Source organism: Lepisosteus platostomus, chromosome 17 (assembly GCF_059453375.1).
Source record: "Lepisosteus platostomus isolate fLepPlt1 chromosome 17, fLepPlt1.hap1, whole genome shotgun sequence".
Classification (NCBI taxonomy): Eukaryota; Metazoa; Chordata; class Actinopteri; order Semionotiformes; family Lepisosteidae; genus Lepisosteus; species Lepisosteus platostomus.
In genome coordinates, this window is record NC_142627.1 from 26142086 (window position 1) to 26163529 (window position 21444).

At 37.0% G+C, this 21444-nt stretch overlaps 2 protein-coding genes across 5 annotated transcripts in view; one reads left to right on the forward strand and one right to left on the reverse strand.

Annotated features, from left to right (window-relative positions):
* The window catches only part of smap1 (small ArfGAP 1), a 96117-nt gene extending 91286 nt beyond the window's left edge, over positions 1 to 4831 (forward strand). For all 3 annotated transcript variants that reach the window (XM_088610514.1, XM_088610516.1, XM_088610515.1), the window contains 3 exons: positions 1283 to 1451; positions 1996 to 2327; positions 3727 to 4831. In XM_088610514.1, the coding sequence (XP_088466640.1) occupies positions 1283 to 1451; positions 1996 to 2327; positions 3727 to 3861 (636 nt within the window). In that variant the 3' untranslated portion in view covers positions 3862 to 4831. The remainder of the gene's footprint in view (positions 1 to 1282; positions 1452 to 1995; positions 2328 to 3726) is intronic.
* A 348-nt stretch (positions 4832 to 5179) lies between these two features.
* On the reverse strand, positions 5180 to 17067 carry b3gat2 (beta-1,3-glucuronyltransferase 2 (glucuronosyltransferase S)). Of its 2 annotated transcripts, XM_088610518.1 has the most exons (5): positions 15701 to 17067; positions 12660 to 12804; positions 8448 to 8596; positions 6496 to 6579; positions 5180 to 5322 (listed from the first exon to the last, which is right to left on the reverse strand). In XM_088610518.1, the coding sequence occupies exons 1-4, from the start codon at positions 16232 to 16234 to the stop codon at positions 6505 to 6507; spliced, it is 903 nt and encodes a 300-aa protein (XP_088466644.1). In that variant the 5' UTR covers positions 16235 to 17067; the 3' UTR covers positions 5180 to 5322; positions 6496 to 6504. The 2 variants fall into 2 exon arrangements, with proteins under 2 accessions (XP_088466644.1, XP_088466643.1); XM_088610517.1 differs by lacking the exon at positions 6496 to 6579 and having other exon boundaries at positions 15701 to 17059.
* Positions 17068 to 21444: the final 4377 nt, after the last annotated feature.

Sequence of the window (21444 nt, forward strand, 5' to 3'; positions counted from 1 at the left end):
CAGCTCCCTCCCTCATACATTATTTATTCTTATCTTTTCTCTTTGTCCATGTGTGTATCCCTCATGATCTGCCAGATTCTCAAAAATGTATTACAGGACAAAAGAAAGGCTGCCATGTTATCTGAGGCAGCAGTTTAGTCCCATTTCTGCTTATTGTTACTGGGGCAGGGATGAGTCCTTGAGGGCAAGAGCTTCAGGTTTCACAGGCTCTTTTCCACTGGGAACCAAGAGTGAAAAAAGCAGTTGATAGAAATTATTTCTTCAATACATTTAGATTGAGAGATTGAATAAATAATGTAGCCTGTAGACCACTCCTGTATCCTTTAAGAACTGAAATGGTTCATCCTCACCAAGGTTATGAGTAGTCATGTATTACATTTCTTGTTTAATCTGCCAAATATGTCCTTCATAGAACAAAACAAAAACTCTTAAGTTTCAGTTTGTTTCTACTTGACAGCAAAACCTAGAACCTCAAAGCCATTCATGAAAGATACAGTTGGCGGTCTTGCAGGTAGAAAGCTAATACTTGTAGTCTTGTAGGTCTGTCTAACTTAAATCATAGCATGCAAACACAGAATAACTGATGAGATCATACTTTCATTCCTGAATGGCTGACACGCACTGATGGCATTGTTCGTCATTTTCTACTTGCTAACAGGCTAATCTGCCTGTTGATTTACAGGCACCCACTTCATCATTGTGAGTGAAAGGCAGAAAATCAAGATGTGTTCAGAATGTTAATGTAAATACAGTGACACTGATAGTGCTGCAGATTGAATTTGCAATTATGTCTCTAAATGCCTGCATATTTTTATTACTGATCTGATTTTGAAAACTTATCATTTTTCATTGTTCTTACACAGTATTAAGGAGTTCTTTTGTTCAGATGTGGGAGAAAATGAATTGGCTAGTAGTGTATCAGGAAATGACACTTTTTACACAAAGCATAACGCTTATGAACATGTCCAAAAAGTTAAGTTTCATCTTCTTCTGGCAGTCAGTTAAGGTTTCATTTGTCATTCAGATGTACTTTGGAAAATTTGAGTTGCCTCTTTTTTGATATGCCCTCAGAGGAGGTTTTTTCCTTGCAGTCTGGTCATTAATGCAATATCCATGCAGATTACATAAAATAGTTAAATGGTAGTTATCTTGACGATTGTAGTTTGTATTAGAAATCCTTAAGTTTTAATTCATGTTATAAACCTTAAAAAATTATGAAAAGCCATTTAGCTAAGAGGGTATTTAAAGTTGTGGCTTCACAAATGGGCCTTTTGATCCACAGGTTACCTCCAGTAAACCCCCAGCAGCAAACACAGGCACTGTGACTGGGGATCTGGACCTTTTTACTGAACCTGCCACCAAATCAGAGGATTCTGGGAAGAAGCCCCTCTCCAAGGATTCCATTCTATCTCTCTACAGCACTGGGAGCATGGCACAGCAAACAGCTCCTGGTATTGTGTCTTTCTCAGACTTTTGCTCCATCAATGCAATATAAAAAAGCTGTATTTGAGTATGGGAAAGAAGCTGGGAATAAACAGTGTAGTCTCTGGGGAAATTTCCTTGTACAATGAATCTTTTTATGCAGATAAAACAATTGTACAGATTTACATCTGAACTTCAAAATATGTAACCTTTTCAGTCTTTGCTGAGACAATACTATGAGCATAAACATTCATTAACAGTTATTTAATCAGTTATTTAAGTATTGTTCATTTGAGCATCTGATTTGAAGTCCTGACTGCTATTTAAACAGACTTCAACATAAGTCTAGACTTCAACATAACAGCAAGCCGAAATATAAAATAAAGATATTTAAAATCTTTTTTTATCTGAAAAATAAATTTTACTCTTTCAGTCCTTGTTTCTTCTCTTTCATTTTATCCATTGTCAATCAAATTGTTTAGCAAAATTTCTGTCACTGCTACTGCTGAAGGAGAAAACCATACACTGTCTACCATGCTAACTGCTTTTGCCTTGTTTGTATATTTTCTTCAGCTGGAATGTTCATGGGACCATCACAGTTGCAGTTTGCCTCCCAGCCCTCTGCAAATTTCCAGGGCTTTCCAAACATGGCAGGAACCATGCCCCCCCCTGCGGGTATGATGGGACCTGTGATAGGACAGACCATGTCTATGATGGGACAGAATCCTGGCATGATGGTTGGCATGACCATGCCTAATGGGTTTATGGGAAACGCGCAAACAGGAGTGATGGGACTGCCGCCGAATGTGATGGGACCACAAGGTGGAATGGCTGGAAATGTGGTCAACCCTCAGAACATGTACACCATGCAGCCCAACCAGCAGGGACAGTGGAATATCGGGCAGGTATGAGCAGGCAAATGCCTTTTTTCAAGTCCCTTGACTGGTTTTGGGAAAATTCTTGTGTCCATTTTCATACAGAAAGTGAAAGAATACTGTCATATACAGTAATAACACAATAGCTTGAAATGTTTTTGCAATCCATTTTTTCATTTTAGCTTTGAACTGAGAAATTCCTAATCCTATATGTCTGTGAACATTAGTGTGATATTAAGTTGCACCAACCACAGAAGATGCCATAAAAATCAATGCTGTGAAACCCCTTGCACATCTTTTTTTAATGTTGCTGAAGATTAAGCAGCAATGTTCTCAGTCTTCAGGAGGTTAATTAGATAACATAAATCAATTGAATGCACTTCAGATGTGGTTGTACTAATTAAAGGCCTCGACACACCATTTGCACATATGAGCATCGTAAAGTTAAATGCCTGAAGCGCTATGTTTGTCATTGTCACTGTTTTTTAATCAAGAACTCACGTTAATGTTTGCTCCCATAAAATGGTGCATGCTCTTGTACAGTGTACAGAGAAAGTTCGCTGGTGTTTATAGCGCATCTATTGTGAAACATAAATAGAGCTAATTAGCATTGCATCTTTTCTCCCCTGAGAACTGAGTGCTGTTGTTTTTATGTTTCAAACAGAAACATATATCTAGACTATACTCAAAGGTTAGCATCTAAAGTGATTAACAGATCTGAGCAATTTGTCATTGAATATAGAAAACATATACCAGAAGGTGAGCTTTTGAAAGGTTTTAGAATTTTTTGTGTTTGATTATAATTATTCCATTATTAAGATAATAAAATTAAGAAGGGTTTAGTTAGTTCTATTCAAGTGTTATGTTTTTCTAAAATAACAACATCTACCATTTTGGCTGTTATTCTATACATTGTATATTGTTAAGCAATTCAGATAGTGAGATTATTTTAAGATACTGTTTCTAAGTAGAATTATAATTGTCCAGAAGAATAAGCTTTCAGAAAAAAAGTCTCATTTTACTTGTCCAGAAATCTGTAAATCTGGATATTGCTCTAGCAGAGTGAGTTTCAAGCACAGACACAATTACACAGCTGAAAAGAGCTTTCAAAGCCTTGCTTCGGGTAATAGCTGTGATTCGCAGCTTGTCATTTTTGATCAGTCTGATGGCTCATTCAGAGATGGATAGGCTGAGTGTACTGAAGAGCTGGACATAGGTGCTTGTATTAGCTGATTTCATACTTGCAGCAATGTTTTAATATGCATCTCCTGCCAAAGTTTTATAGATTTCTGATTATTTTTTTCTGATGAGTTCTTTTCAGGTTTGTTGTGCATATGAAGGACAAAAAGTGTGATAATATACTTAATAAGTCTTGATAATCAGTGTTGAAAGAAGTTTCTGTACTGCTGTCGTTTTTGCTCTTTGTCAGATGAATCAACAGATGGCAGGAATGAACCTGAATGGCCCCAGTGGAGCGATGGGCTTTGGCCAGCCTGCGAACACCATGGGGAGCTGGACGGGGAGCTCCACAGGCCAGACCCTCAGCACACAGCTGTGGAAGTGAGCGAGGGAGCTAGCACCCAGAGCAGCTCGACAGCCCTGCTCTAGCGACACAGACGCTTTGTTTTACCCATGTACTGACACGTATTTTCTTGTTTCAAACCATTAGTACTCTGGAGAATATCCACTCAGTCCCGTCGTGTGTACTGATTGAGTGACTGGAGTGTTAAGCGTACAGACTGGCAGCTTGTCCGTCTTATTTGCAAAATATGTTTTCTTAAAGCATATCAGCAAGAAGCTGCTGGACCAGTTATATCTAATGTATCATTACCAAATCAATAGTGAGTAATAGTATTTAAATGGCAAAGAGATATGGCTATCATGTTTGTGAATCCCACCTCTCCTCTTACCTTCCCTCATATCTGTATACCTTCCATGACCGAATAACCCTGTAGAAGATATTGTATAAGCAAATGTACTGTATGTTACCATTAATAGGAATATCTGCTGATCAGTAAAGGTTATTTTGTTCCACAGACCATCTCCTCAGTTGAAATACGTTTTACTGTGATGTTTATTGTGTGCATTACAGAGAAGCACAGTAAGGAAACAGATGTATAAACCTGGATGACCCAAGACTGCAGTTCTGTAAAATACAACTGGAAAGGCTATGACTTTCAGATGTCAGCATTTACAGTAAATGTCAAATATGGCAAAAAAAATCCACAAACCATGCAAGCAAACATTTTATATATATACTTTTGCAGAGTTTGTTTGAATATAGACAGGGTCACTCTGCTTCGCAATAATTTGAGAAAACAAATCTGTTCTCCAGGTTTATTTCTATATTGTGTTTACATTTTATGGTGCCTAGTACAGTTAAGATGTTATTTCTGTATATTAAAACCGTAAATATCCATGAGAATTATGTGATAATTTTGTCTATTGCCTGATTTATTGTAATGGGTTTCCCTGTTTGCTTTCTTGTTTTTAAAAGAGGATTCTTCAGAATAAAGATAATTCTGCTCCACAGACCTGCTGCGTACAATTTAATATGTTCAATGAATTACACATAAATAAATTTGAGAATAATAATAAGTTGTGGGTATCTCATATTTTCAAAATCCAGAAGGTAAAGTAAAATTTTCTCTTAAATGGGCACTTCAAATTACTTTTAACTTGCCTCCTGAAATTAGAATGTCACCAGGACTGAAATGGTCCATTTATCGGAAGAGAGCTCAGAAGAGGAATCAGACCGCATGCAGGAAAAAAACAGAAGTATGTGTGTTATCTGCAGTATTCTGTTGATGAGGGATAAAGGTCCATCACATGAGAGCTGGTGTCTGTTTCATGGAGAAAGGTTGAAGAAAGCTCAGTAGGTTAACTCTGATATTTGCTTTATTTTCCAACCAGCCCCATGTGGCTCTTGCAGTCCTTGTTACACCTCAATCTGAACTGTGTCTTGGCGGTGTTTTGGCTCATTCCCTAGGTTCACTTTTTCGGTCCGAGTGTGCCAAACCAGGACCTGGGCAGAAGAAAGGAACAACACAGCAGTGTTAGCTGTTTTAAAAAAAAATTGTACATAGTAGTTAACCCATGGCTCTATGTTTTTAATGTAATAATGCAGTATCTGGGTTACAGCTCCATTTCAATAAAAAAAACACTTAATTGATCATCGGTGATGATTTTTCTCAAACAATAAACATCCTTCAGAATTCTTCTTTTAAATACAGCTAACTGTTCTTAATGGTTCTGACTTGTCCCTACACTGACCTTGTCTTTTGTGTGCCAGTTTATGACATACTGTTCAGTACGAAGAAGACGGTATCTATATGTGCTTCATACCTAAGGCTTAAACGAACATATGGAATTTGCTAAATGGGTTTCCACTTGTTAATAAGATGTTTTAATAGCACTAATATTAATTTCCAATAATTATAAATTCCCCTGTACAATTTAACTGTACAGGAAAGTAAAGCCCATATGTGAATGTAACAAGAAGAAACCTAAAGCATTTAAACTGCCATGGTTCTTTAAAAGAACTATGAATCATTTTGTTAGTGTAAAGTTATTAGTAGCTAAAGCTTCCACCCCAGTTCTCTCCTCTGACTATTACAGCTTGATCTTATTTGAACCCAGTATCAGCAACAATGCACTGTATAGATGACAATTTTTAGTCAATTACAGAATGTTACTTTAGAAAAAAAATGTAGGTAGAATAAAGAAGTCAGCAAAAATAAATTGCTTTATTAAGGAAAACGCATCACTCTTTTAAGTTACAGTAGCCACATAATTTCCAGTAATTTGTGATAGAGCCTGAGGTAGCTATGAACACCTCCATTAAGGCCTTCTCAATCCTGGTTCTGCAAAGACCACTTGACTTGTTTTAGTTCATAGAACAAAAATCACTGCACAATGTAAGATCATGGTGTGGAAATTATGATCATGGACAATATGTACTGTGAAATACTGAATTATTAAAATTTACCAACAGTTAGCAATGTCTGTTAGTACTAAGACATTTACTTGACCAAAACCTTAAGTCATAGTAATGTTTAAAACATACAAGTCTTCACCACTAGAGCTGGAATCAGTGGCAACACTCAGAGGTCTGGGAAGTTGCGCTACAATATGTCAGTTTAAGTGAAAAGGTAACTATAGCTCACACAGACTGTTTTGTAGGCGGCATCTGACTTACACAGGTGAATCAATAAAAGGCAGATTTCCATAGATTGTTCCAAATGTAGAAAAAGATAAAAAGACCCATCTTTGTCTTCCTTTCCTTAAAAAATAAAATATATTGCTGCTAAAGACATTTTTCTGTCCCTTAATTACAATAATGTACAGTACCAATAGTAAAACAAATCCAGTTTTTGTTTTGGTACTGTAGCACTACTAAATTTCTTTTTTAATTTGTGTTTTGAAAGCAAGAAAACGAAGGCTGGGGGGTGAGACCAAGTCAAAAACGGGCATTTTTCTGCCTCTTTTACGGTGCTAAAATAAGGGTCCTTTTAAATCGAACAGGATCATACAAACCCACAGCATGAGTATTTTATAAGCACTAGTTTGTAAACAGCACCTCAAGCCTCTTAATGCGGATCATGGTCGCTAAGTAAAAAGTGACTTAAAAGGAGCATCTCACTTCTTCGTTTTACATCACCAAAACCACACAACCTTTTATCAATCGAAAAAGGTTCAACTAGGGCTTCACAGAACCGTTTTCAGAACTGAAAAAAAAGTTAATTTAATCAAACAAAGCCAGTGCGTGGCGTAGTCGCAAGCAACCACGGTGTAAATCAATATTTACTTTTGAGTCCTGCCTCATATTTAATCGTTTTTTTACCAACAAAACCACAAAACCTATCAATCGAAAAAAGGACAACTGGAGCTTTAAAACAACACTTTTTATCTGATGATGCACTTCCAAAATTCCAAAGTGCATTGATAAGGTAATCAATATGCCAGCAAAACAAGACCACAAAAGCAAAAACCAGCAAAAATATATATATATATCCATCCATCCCATGTTTTTTACCATATTCTGAAGCACAATATATATCCACAAAAGGCTAGACTAACCCACCTCTAGACCTGGAGGAAACTGAACGTTATTGTCTTTGGAACAGATATTTGAAATGGGACCGCCAGAAATAAGGTGATCTGATTGGTAAAAACCAGTCATTCATTGTATTTTAAGCCATTCAGAACCCTTAGGGGGTAAGACTTCCTCTAGAAGCCTCAGGCTACATGCCACTTGCTTTCTAGCTGTCTATCATTGACTCAGAAGGGGTAATCAATCAGTTTCTTATTGGTGGTTCTTTTTTTCACACCAGAATGCAATTCTGAGGTTTTTTTTCAATGCCTAACAGCAGAAAAAGGTTCTCTAGTAGTGTCTAAAGGTTTTTATAGCAATTGCAATGGTTTCTATTGTTACTGCTTTCAATATTTTTTATGATTTATTTATTACTGTATATGTGAGAAATTTCATTCCAGGTCCAGTCTTCACAAAACATTATGTAGAATTTTTTCAAATTGATCAATTTGTCCCAAATTTTTATCCAAGCTAGTAGACACCTAGGACAAGACTACAAAGCTACCTGACAGGCCTAGAATTGAAAATTGTGACCTCTGAAGACCAAAACAAACTTTCCACCTGCTGTTTATTGGGTTTTTTTTCCATATGTTTATTGGCTGAGTGGACATATTATGAAATAAAAGAAATTTGTTCACACTCAAAGCCAAGGGGGTTAGCTTCAATTTAAGACCTGAACCAGGCTTCTGCCATGTTCTGCTGCAGAGATATAACAAAATGTTTAAGAGGAGGAAATTCCAGGGGGACATTGGCTAAAAGGGTCTCTAGCAGTAATAGGGTAGTCTTAATTTCTTTTCTCCACTTGCCCTGTTGTTCTGTTTACATTTGTGCCACAGTGTGGTCACTCCTAAAGACTGAACATGGTATTTGCACTGACTGAAAAAAACTAACTTTTTTCATAAGTGCTGGAAGAAATATTTCTTTGTTGAATACTGCACCTCCATCAGTCTTAACACTTTAACTTCACAGCCACCTAACTACCACTGTCACATCATGAGTTGTGTTTCCCATTATGGCTATTGAGGATTCGTGTATTTTAACAACAATGCATTGCTTACCCTAGTGCAGTTTTGTGCTTTTGGTTCAAGGTCTTGCACTTGTGTGATCTGTTTTAGGAAATCAGACTCCTGCATTCCTGGCTGGGATCCACGACGCTTGAACACAGCTTTAGGGTTAGCCAGGATAATCCGAAGACTCACAGCAAAACCTTAAAGAAAAAAACTTTTTGGTCAGGATTCATGAAGCTCCAAGTGGCTCACCATTGCTCCAGAATTCATACTGTATGGTCTTATGATTGAAACAGTATTCCATGAACCTTTCACATAAAGAAACATAATAAAACACTTAAGTCATTGCTGATGTTGTTATAAGGAACCTCTGTCCGTGTTACAGCTGCAATATCAATGAAAACTCAGCAATGTACATTAGATTGTAGATAGATTAAAAATGCAGGGGTTCTAATACACAATACCATCCTCTGTCAGAGACTGTCCTGTATATGTGCAATAAGATTTCGATTTAAAGAACAAAATTTAAAGGCTCAGAACCCTGCTTAGTAAAGGCTTTCATGACTGTCTTAAAAAGCTCTTCATTCCCTGCTTCAAGTACTGTACACTTCTTGACAATGAGAGGAGAACAGGTTTCAGTGTGGAATGAATATCATTGTGCTTCCTACACAACTGATAACAAAACAGCTTGATATACTGTAACTAATGAGAATAGTTATCCTTAGGCTGTCAAACACTGTGCTGCACCATTAAATTATCAGCCCACTGAAGTAATGTCAGAAAGAAAATGCCATGCAAAATCCACTTAATTTACAGACATAAAACCCATTTTTAAAATTTAGATCAATCAAATAATTTAAGTTTCTTTCAATCAAAAAAAAATCATAAATAATAAGGGTTTTTTTATTTCTATTTTTGTTTCTAAACTAAATTTTAATGTTATTTTATCCTACAAAACGTGAAACAGGAAGACACAATAATTACTTCACAATTAATACACTTCAAACTATCTTTGAACTTCAAACAGCAGCAGCTGGGAAACTACTGTGATGTGTGAAAGTCTGCAGCCGATGGGCTTTTGCTGGAGGTGCCATGCTGTGCAGGAGAAGTAAAAGAAAGAGGCACGAGGGAAGATTCTCCTGTCAAGATGCAATTACTGACACTATAACTGCGAAGACTTGAAGTTTCATAGATCCTAGAGTCTTAAAATATGTTGTGGATTATTTTTTCTTGTCAGAAGACTGACATGAACTAGTAAAAACAAAGTCTGCTGTTGCAAGACCTAAACTCGCTATGTTTTTTTCTAATAGTGGGAATATTTTTGTATATATATATACCTAAATGTGATTTGCAAAACCAAGTTAGACACCTTGATATTCATAGCAAAACCGATGCATTTAATGGATTTTTTCCATCTTCTCTGTTAGGCTAAAGTCAGTCTAAGATGCAACACAGGGAAGACGAAAAAAAAGAAGAAGAAAGAAAACACAACGTTTTGGCCGTGAAGCCTTCTTCAGGTGTGAAGGTCTTCTTCTACTTTGTATTACACCTTAATATGAACTACATGAAGGAAACTTTTTTCCTTTAATTTTTAACACAATCTCCACCTTTGTTCACTAAAGGGAAACTCAATACATTATTGTGAGATATTACATTACCTCAGCCTTGTGCTTTAAAAGATTACTTCAGTGAGAAGAGATCGTCTTCATTCTTTTGCAAACCTAGTTACTGACTGATGAGACTTATCTGCAATATCTCTACTGATTTGTAGAGCTACTACATATCTGGCTAGTTCATATAGTTGCCAAGCTAAATGGGAGCCAAAGGAAGCCAAACTAAAAGAGAAAAAAATTAAGTTTCGGTTTAAAAGGGACAACTTCTTTTATCAATTTTTTAAACATGGGATAGCAGTCCATCACTGGGCGCACAGACACACACTCACTCTAACTAATTTTCCCAGAATTTAATTAAACTAGCAGTATGTCTTCGAATTGTAGGAGAAACCTAGAGCACCCCAAGGGAACACAAAAACTCAGAGAGAACATGCACACTCCACATAGACTGCACAGCAGGTCCACAACTGAAACCGGGGCCCCAGTGCTGACCACTGTCCCACTGTCCTACCCCGACATACAAAATATGTTATTTTAAAAATACAAATAAAATAACAAAGATATCATTATTTCAATTTGTGTGTGTGTACAGGGAGAATATAAATTATAATTCATTACTATACATTTTGGAGAATTTACTAATACATGAAATATGCTTACAAATCCATGTGCTTCGTCACTCTGCCACCAGTGTTACTGACACTGAGCAGAGATATCACGTTAATGTCTTTCAGACTTATAAATCCAGAACGTGAATATCTTTAAGTGTTTTAAACCTTAGCTACAGTATACTGGGCTGCATAATTATGGGCTTTATTTCTTATAGTTGGTTTTCATGTAAGCAATAATATCCATTAATGGTGCATTTGTTATTTAATTATCAGGATACATTTGGTAATATTGTTATGACTTAAATCATAAAATGAGCTGTTTAGGTAGCTGTAGGTCAGCTGTGAGACAAAGAGGACCAAAAATAATCTTCTATTCTACTTAAACATAATAAAGACTAAACATTTAACACAAAGAACAAAAAATGATACTGACAGAGAGAGGAGATAGGAAATTAACAGAAGGAAGAGGCAGCACAGGGTGAGGGAACTTGTTCTGATTCTGGATTTTACTCCTGAGGAACTGCTGAAGATTATGAAAATAATCACAAGCACAGCTTTCTAAACTTTTTTATAGAAATATGTAGCATTTTAACAGTTTTCTGTAGCTAGTTTACAGCCTTTGTTCTCAGAATTCAGAGTTCAACAGTGGTGCAGGAGCTGGAAAACTGGATATAAAACAACTAGTGACTGAATTTGCAGAGCTGAAACAAGAAAAATGTATTTTTAGAGCAGAGTGTTTGTTTACTTTGTAAATACAGGATAAAGCTAATTGAAGAGTTTTCTTATTTCATTCCATCTTGAATGTGGCAGTAATGGCAACTAAACTGCAAAATTTAGCTAAATTAATTCTTAAAGTTATTTTAGTTGAAGACAGACAAGCATTGTTTGGACAGGTGGACTGAACAATTAAACCTTGTTTTAAAAAATGCTTTAAAAGGAGGCAAAAATGTTCTACAAACCACTCTAACAAAAATAAGGCGGTGGGAAGAGGCACCAATTGCACAGGTCTCTAAGTACACCATTTACTTTTGTTCAAGGGCCACCCCATCACTTAGGTTTTCAACAAAACTACCATCTACATGTACTTTAATTTTGCACCCTTTAAAATGTGATACTATATGAACCACAATTTCTTAGAATTAAAAAGTGTACAAGTTCTGGGCCATATTACTAAAGTCTTTTTTGTGATTAAAAGACAATTTTGTTGTTTTCAAGCATTTTATAAGTGTTATATAGACAGAAACGGAATAATTTGACTTAATGCGAAAAATCTGTCCCACACCTACAATGGTGTTGTCATCCCTAATTCAGTCACCCAGATCTTCATATAATTCTGTGGGCTGTCATTTAGTATCATCATGAAAATGCAAGTTTTTGTAAGACTTTCTTATTTAATATAGAAAATATACTTGATTATTGATAAACATAATAAATGCTGTAACTGTCATACAGCAAATTTACCAGTCTTTTTAAATTGAACACACCATCAATAATTTTAAATGATTAGCATTTAAGCAGCGATACGACAGCAACCATAACAGCCTGAAACTCACAACTGACAGCCCACTTGAGCTCAGCAGGTGTGAACCTAGCCAGCTCCCTGCATGGGAGACTCCTGGGAAAGCTGGATGTGGTGTCAGTGGGACCAGTAGGGGGCACTCATAATACCCCAGTATGTTGATGGGGAAACTATACAGTAAAAAACTGTCCTTCAAATGAGATGTAAAACCAAGGTCCTGATTCTCTGTGATCATTAAAATCCAAGGTGTTTCTTGAAAAAAGTAGGGGTTTTACCCCAGTGTCCTAGCCAAATTTCCCATTGGCCTTTACCAATCATGGCCTCCTAATAATTCCCATCTCTGAATAATTATTATTATTAGCAGTATTGGCAATGAACAATTATAATTAATTATCTTTGTTATTTTTTCTGCATGTCATTAGGTTCAGATTATTTCTCATAACCCAAAGAATGCAGTTTTAGTGCGTTAGTTCTGTTTGAGGTACCAGCTCTATTTGCAGCCCTGCTAGTTCTGACTTACCTGCCATATCGATTGCGAATGGTCGGTCTGCCCTCCAGCCTGTATACCAGCCCACCACTCTTCCTTTATCCACTAGGGGGCGCTCATACCGCCGCCCACCGACAAGACCAACCGGCCAAACCGATACCATGCGTGTTGTTCTCATCTGGCACCAGAAACAGAAGGTAAATTATTTCATTATGATTATAAAAATGTGATGCTAATATCTTCTAAAAAAAAAAGAGGTAAAATGAGTTACATTTTTTCTTTTTATGATTTTGCAAGTGATAAGCAGTAGTTTGGATTAGAGTAGAACAGAAATTATTCCATATTTCCAAGATTGTAGGTTTAAATCCAAGTGGAAGACTAATGTTGCACCCATTTGAAAAATCCTTCAGATTCCATTACCTAAATAGCCTGTTGTATAAATCTGTACTTGTCCATTTAAAAGAAAATTTTCTCAGTTAAAATACTCTTTCCAAGAACCAATCAATAACAATTACTGCAGATAACATAAAAAAAGTCTTTAATACTCAAATTTAAAAAGTGCTGTCTGTGTGGAGTTTGTATGTTCTCCCCATGTTCATGTGGGTTTCCTCCAGGAGCTCCAGTTTCCTCCCCAGTCTAAAGACATACTGGTAGGTTAACTTGCTTCTGTAAAAAGTGCCCCTGGCTGCTTTATGATTATAAAAAGGTGATAATGTTATAATCTAAAAGAGTTAAATATTATCTCTATTCCAGTATTATTCCTTTTACTCTGTTCTTTAAACCTGAACTGTATTATACAACATCTTACTTTCAATTAGGTATTTAAAGTGTCTAAGAATATATTTTTGTATATTTCTTAGAAGATAGATAGATAATACTTTATTAATCCCGTAGGGAAATTGATGTGTTAAAGCAGTCCAGCCCAAGACAAGCAAAACAGACATCAGAATACTTATAAAACAAAAGACAATGAATACATAGGTGTGTGCAAAATGTGCTGATCATAGTCACTGTAAAAACAATAAAATATGTGCAAAATGTGCATAGGTTTATACAGACTGATTGTCCAAAACGTACAATGGAGAAGGAGTAGTGTGTGTAAAAATCTAAGCCATGTCACCCTGCAACTCACAACTGGCAGCCCAATGAAGCTAAGCAGGTGTGAGCCTGGTCAGTACCTGGATGAGAGACCTCCTGGGAAAAACCAAGGTTATTGCTGGAAGAGGTGTTAATGGGGCCAGCAGGGGAAGCTCACCCTGTGGTCCATGTGGGTCCTAATGCCCCAGTATAGTGATGCGGACACTATACTGTAAAAACAGGCACCGTTCTTCGGATGAGATGTAAAACCAAGGTCCTGACTCTCTGTGGTCATTAAAAATCCCAGGGTGTTTCTCAAAAAGAGTAGGGGTGTAGCCCTGGTGTCCTGGCCAAATTTCCCATTAGCCCTTACCAATCATGGCCTCCTAATAATCCCCCTCTCCTCCCCACTGATAGCTGATGTGCGGTGAGTGTTCTGGCGCACTATGGCTGCCGTCGCATCATTCAGGTGGATGCTGCACATTGGTGGTGGAGGGGAGTCCCCATTACCTGTAATGTGGTTTGAATGGAGTGGAGTGGAACTATATAAGTGTAAGCAATTATTATTATTAAAATGCAGCTTTACAAAACATCCTGTCATCCAGGTACAATAATGTGCTCACAGGCACTGGTGTTTGTTGATTCAAAGTATTCAAATCTTTTTGTAATACAGTATTATTTTAAAAATCTCAGAAAAAGCATTTTCTTTGTATTTTTAAGTAAATGTCAACAAGGTTATTTGTTGATATTTACCTGATAGAATTTTTCACTTCCTTCCTAGTTCACATGATATTCCTGCCTCCTTCAAAAGCCATGCCGTTCAGTTTAACTGACATCTCTGACTTGCGCGGGTGCACGCGTGTGTGTGAGATCAGACTCGCCCGATTCCCGCCCTGGACTCCAGCTCGCCGTGACCTTTAAGATTAGGCGATCACTTTAAACTGTGGTCTGCATACCACCATCTCTAAGGAGAAGGAGGAGACTGAACTTTACAGCACGTTTCATGATACATTTTGATCCAGGAAATTACTTAAAACGAATCTCGTAGAAAACATTACACCTAGCGTGACCTATCAAGGCCATAAAATGTACACATTTCCATTTAATGTAAAACGATGTCTTCCAAGTGATAAAACGCATTTTAAACACATCGGAGTAATTCTAACCTATACAGTTTTACATACAAATACCTCTTTATAGACATTTAACTGATAAATTAGTACAATAAATATTGACATTTTATAAAACATAAGATCATAAATACGTGCCTTTTACAAGCCATGATCACTAACCTAATTGTATGAAGGACTGTTTCATAAGGGAAAACAATGTTTCAGTATTAATTATTTCATAACATAGGACCAACTAGGGATCGATACTTCACATGACAAAGAACGAAATGTAGCGTATGAGTACTATGATGGTGACGGTGTTACGACACAAAAATAAAACGCATTAGACTATTCACAAAGCCATTAATGTGCCAGTATAGGTAAATAAAAGACATTATTTTCAATATGTCAGTTTTTTTGCATCTAGTTAAATTGAATTATCTCCCTGGGATTTACTACAATTGTAACGATTAGTTTAGTTATAAACATTCGTGTTTAATAATTTTTACTAATGAATGTTGGTTTTGTAAGGTGGGCTGGGTAAACGTGTGGTCTTCATATCACCCGTTTAATCATCAGACTGATTAAAGACTGATTAAAGCTCTGTATCACTAGTTTGTCAAATTTGATTCTGAATTCATGTCACTATTCACCGAATTCACTTTTTTCGCCCGATCCCTGATATAAGAAAAAAAATCTGTATGATTAAAAAAACTGAACCTGTTGCAGTACACTTAAAATTAATCAAAATTATACCTGGACTGGCATAAGAAAAAAAAATGAAGCCAAGCGAGCGGAATTATACGAGGTTAACAGATAAAAACACTGGGAGGGGAAGGTAGGGGGGTAAAAAAGGCTAAATGAGGATTGTATTTCTTCTGCTACCTCGTCGAAAAGCTCCAGGCTGTAAGTGTTGTCATCATCCGCAAAGAAAACAACTCCCGAGTCCCGGGGGGAGCGGTGCAGTCTCAGCCAGGCGAGCCCCGCATTCCTCTGCTCGGTAGCCCGAGGCAAGCCCGCCCGCTTGTACCTCTTCGGGGTCGGGATGTGCAGGTGGGTATAAGGTACCCCTGAACGGGCTAGAAAGCGCAAAACCAGCTCTGTGCGTGCGCTTGAGTCCTCCACGACAATCCAGTGAAAACGAGGAACCTGGCGGAATGTGTTGGCTAAACGGGTCAGCTCCGCTTTCTGCACAGCTCTGCTGTAGGTGGGGGTGATGGCGTATATAGTCGTCAACTCAGACCCGTTTCTTTTGACACGAGGTGTCCTTTCCACCCGTTGGGCATTCCCTATCCTGGCGAAATAGAGTTGTGCGGGGCTCCTGACTGAGGTCCTCTTGGTATCTATATCTATCATTATGATCACAATCAAAACCCAAGGCAGAAGAATGAAGAAGCGACTATAGAACAGCGATTTCATGATGTATCGGAATTAAAACGACGAAGACGTTCACCAGGCATAAATTAAAATGATCAATGATTAAAACATCCTTTTCTTACTTCCAACGCTTTCTGATTCATAATTTTTGAACACCCTTGAACCTGTGAAACAGATGAATAAGATTTTGGGTCCCCTCCCTTAAAAATCACCTGGAAAAATAAAGATTGTTTCTCCAGAGTATTAGGTTTCCCGCTTTGAACATTTTCTCGTTAGTCACACGACAAGTTAGTAAATAACTTGCATGGTTCATTCATGCCATTGACCGCATCTTTGCGAAGTTTTTATATCCTGTGTAATTCAAAACGACGTTACTTTCATCTTCCATCTAAGACGTTTTCAGAGCTTTCCTCTTTGATAAAATGAGGAAAGCTACGCCTCACATTTTCATCGTGAAAAAACAGTAAAACGAACTCATAAACCTCAGGTAGAGCAAATCTAGTCTTCCTCTCCACCCAGTCTGTTGTTTCATAAGCCATCTATTTTGAAAGTTGACAAGTAATAAATAAACAAGAGGGGGTGTTTTGATTAAATATCCTTGTTAGGTGTTGTCTTGCATTCATCCGAGAGATCCGCTTTTTCTGTTGCCGTAGTCTGATCTCTGAGATGTTCTCCAGATCAGATGTCGGAGCTGACTGGAGAGTGGGAGAGGGCGACGGTGCTGAAGAGATTTGTTTTCCTGTGGCTTCAAAAACGTCTGTGTCCACTGAGATTTGTGAGAAGGGCTTCGCGTGTGCATTGTCGGTACATTCCGTAGAGAAAAGAAAGAAAAGAGGAGAGAGCGGAGGTCTGTGGAGGTAGTACAGTATGTGCACAAAGCATATACAGTACGGTCGAAAACATTTCCTGTAACACTGATTTTCATTGATCACAGCAACAACTACTATAGCACCGGTGTTTACCACTGGTTTTCTGAGAAATACAATACTCCGAAAGATATTTTCATAAAGTTCAATGTAATGTTCAACATCAACGTTAATGTTAAATTTAACCGCACTGGTTCTTCATTAATTTAAAATATACGTTTATTTAATGAGGGTTTTTTTTTTTTACAAAAATGTGAGCAGTAGTATCTCCGCAATGGTTCTTTGCTCTTTCAGTAGAATATTGGAGAATGAGGTCATTTTACTGTTAATTTAACAATACAAATACATTCAAAGATAACTCTGACGGTACAGTGAATGCTCATGATGCATTACATAATACAGATGGTAATCTTATCAGGGAGCCCCCAAAACAGAACAATTTCCTTATGCTGGATAAGAATAACAAAGGTTTTTTTATACGATTTTTTAGGTTTGGGGTTCCTGTGGTGTTGTATCAACACATACAATATAAAAGAAAGGAAAAGCATGAGGCTGCATTGTGACATATCCTACACTGATGGATTAGAATATTTTATCGGAACAAGTGATAGGCTTATCCCAAGCTGGAAAGAGAAGATAGAAAACACAACGTTTTGGCTATGGAGCCTTCTTCGGGTGTGAAGAAGGCTTCACCTGAAGAAGACTTCACAGCCGAAACGTTGTGTTTTCTCTCTTCTCTTTCCAGCAGGGAATAAGCCTATTACTTGTTCCTTTGCAGACCACGCTTGCTGATGCAGCTACTCACCTGAACTAGAATAATTTAAATCTTTCTGGACAGGAAATATTATAAAGGGACTATTTAATAGTTCAAAATAATTTATAACCTCAATTTATGGATTTGTAAACATCCTCCTATTTTGAAGTCAATGGACACTTGCTGCTGTGAAACACAGACCAACTCCCCTTCAAAGATGAGCAAAGATCCAATTATTGTTGGCCATACAGAAGCAAACACATTGGAGATAAATTGAAGAGTTGATTTTTTTCCTCAGGATTCCTTCCTGCATTTTGCTAAGATGAGCAAATGGCACATGGAGGTCATGGTGTGCTGGACATGGGGCCATAATCCCTTCATCATCTAAAATGCCCAAGGATTGTATCTATTTCATTTTAACTGTTGTTTATCATAATAATAATGGAAAAAGTTTATTATTTATTATTCAGATTAAACAGTAAAAGTTATTTTTTCTGTCATTTAATGAAAAAAAATGAACATAAAAGAAATATATATTGTATAGTTTAACTATTTTTTTTAGGAATCTGATTTTCAGAGAAGGCATCCTAATACTTCCTGATCTGAAATCGATCTTTTCTAATCTTTAATGTCTTATATAACAATCCTGTAGGTGACTTGGGGGGGTTTGATTTAGGTTTCTGTAGCAGCTTCTCAATGCTGGCAGGGTCTCAGAAAGTGCTTTCGCTTTGCTTTGCAGCTTACAAGTTTTGGGCTTTAGGTAAAGCAACTTTGCCAAAGTAGTTTCCTGCTGACTTTGGTCTTTTAAAATATTCTGGATGTTGATAAAAAAGTCCAACTTATTTCTTTGATCAGGTGAAAATAACTGAATTCTGAACACAAGATTTCTTCTGTTATTACTCCCATGTGACATTGATGCATTGAGGGGGTACAACAAGCAGATAAATAGTTAATAGCCAAAGGAGTATTAGTGAAAACAATCAATGTATACTAATGATAGCATCAAAATTAGATATTTTAGATCTCATGCCAGTGGGTTCAATTATTCTGTGACATTGGGTTAATGTATGGCAAATACACATCATTGTGCGGAGGTGAGAGTGAGAGAAAATGAAGCCACAGAGTGAACGAAAAAGATGGTGGAATTGATGTTTGTAGAAACAAGTTTTCCTTCATCATGAAAAATCCTTTTTGAGAGAAATCTCTCATAAAAAAGAGCAACTGAAATTATATCAACTTGTATGTAAATTGGTGTCTTGAGGTATTACACAAAACTAATGAAAATGCAGAGTAGCTAGTCAGTTTAGACTGATGCAAAAAGAGGGGTAAATATAAAACTCACTTTTATATATACAGTGCCTGTTGAAAGTTGACACCCCCCTTTGGCCTTTTTTGTTGCCTTTTAGCTTGGAATTAAAATGAACTCAAATAGATTTTTACATTTATATACACATCCTATCCCATCGTTTCCAAATGAAAGAAATTCTAGAAACTTTAAGAAAATTAAAACTGAAAGCTTGGTTGGATAAGTGTCCACACCCTTGTAATAGCAAACCTAAATTAGCTCAGGTGTAACCAGTCAGTTTCAAAATTACTCCACCTCTATTAAAGTGTATTGATTCACATTGTTTCCTCTGTGCATGAGCACCAATGATCTTTCAAAAGAACTCAGGGACAAAGTTGTGCAAAGACACAGATTAGGGGAAGGGTATAAAAAAAAAATCAAAGCCCCTGAATCTCTTGGAACAGAGTTAAGACAATTCTTAAAAGCTAGAAGGCATCTGAAACCTTAGAACCTGCTGTCCATCCAAATTGAATGACCAAGCAAGAAGGAGCCAAAAAATCAATGTTAACTTTGAAAGAACTACAGGCCAAAACTGGTCAAAGCATGTGTATGACAATTTCTTAACCACTGCACCAACCTGGCCTGTATGGTAGGATTAGAGGAAGGAACGCATTACTGAAAAATGCAGCAACAAAGCATTCAAGTGATACTGCAAACACTTGGCAGAATGTGTGGTCTTGGTTAAAAAAATAATTAACAACATTAAGTCATGGGAATGTTTCCCACTGGGAGGACTGGGACACTTGTCAGAATAGAAGGAAAAACCAATGGACAGAAGTACAGAAACGTCTGTTAGAAAAATCTGATGCCTTCTTAAAAAAACAGAAACTGGGAAAGAAATTCCCATTTTAGCATGGTGATGACCTAAAGCACACAGCCAAAACTGAATTGGAGTGGCTAAGGAACAAAAAAGTAAATGTCGAGTTTCCCTGTCAGAACCCAGACCTACTGTAAAACCAATGGAAAATATGAAGAACTTAAAAATTAATGTCCATCACATCTCCCCCAGGAATGTGGCAGCATGAGCAGTTTTATAAAGAAGAATGGTCAAATGCAACTCTACATTTACAAATTTTAGAGATCTATCCCAACAACTATAATTGCTGCCAGAGATGTTTCTAAATATTAACTAAGGGGGATGGATATTTGTGATATTCCAGTTTTGTGTTTTTAATATATACATTTCTTCCAACAAATATGTTTTCTTCTTAAAAGCGTGAAGTATGGCATGTTATGTCGTGTTCCTCATTTAAATGCATGAAACTCTGAAGCAATAACACTGAGGGGGTGTAGACGTTCTATAGGCACTTTACTGTACATGGAAAAAAGTCACTTTAAGTCACTTTCCATTCTTTCTATGTCAGAGTTTGACTTGTCCAACTTCATTGTTTTTCAATTTACAAACAAAAAAAAATTGAATACATTTTTTCCAGTATGATTTGGATACTAATATTTTTAGACTTTTTAGTCTAGATTCTTTCTATCGTAACATACATTCAGCACGTCACTGTACCGACAAGAGGAGGCAATATTTTGGACCACTGCTACACAACAATAAAAGGAGCATACAAAGCGCTTCCCAAACCGAGTTTCGGTGAGTCGGACCACATCGCTCTCCTGTTGCTTCCTGCAATAAACAGTGGAATAAACAGTGAAAGATGAAGCAGAGGACACAAGTGGAAACTATGATGAAACAATAACAGGAGGCACTTATTTAGTCAAATAGTTGTAGGTGTATGAAATACTGTAGTTACCCAGTCATTATTTTGAAGCCCTGATTCTTTCAAGAAATGGCTGAATAAGATCTTCACGTGCACGCGGGTTATATGCAGATATACCATCAAGGATATATAGGAATATAAAGATTACAATTTCACAAGGTTTATTTATTAGCCACATGCCTCTGTTAACCACAATGTTCTGCAAAGGCAAGCCAATATTCAGAAATGGCAGCATTTTCAGAAAACCAGCTACTGTAAGCATTAGAAGGTGCTCTTATATGCAGGTCATGATGAACTGAACCGCTAGCATTTTGAGGAGATTGTAGTCACAAAGTACACATAACTATGTATGTACTGCACATAACTCAACTGTTGCAGTGTGGACCTCATGCGGGCACTTTTAAATTAATTCTCCTTAATTTAGTATTCAAGTATTCAAGTGGATTGAAACAAGTTTTTGGACAGAAGAAAACCCTGATTTGGATATGTATAACTTAAACAGACATGCATATGTGTGATAATGTGCTCCACTCTGATGAGGAGCACACCATAAAAATGTTGAAAAT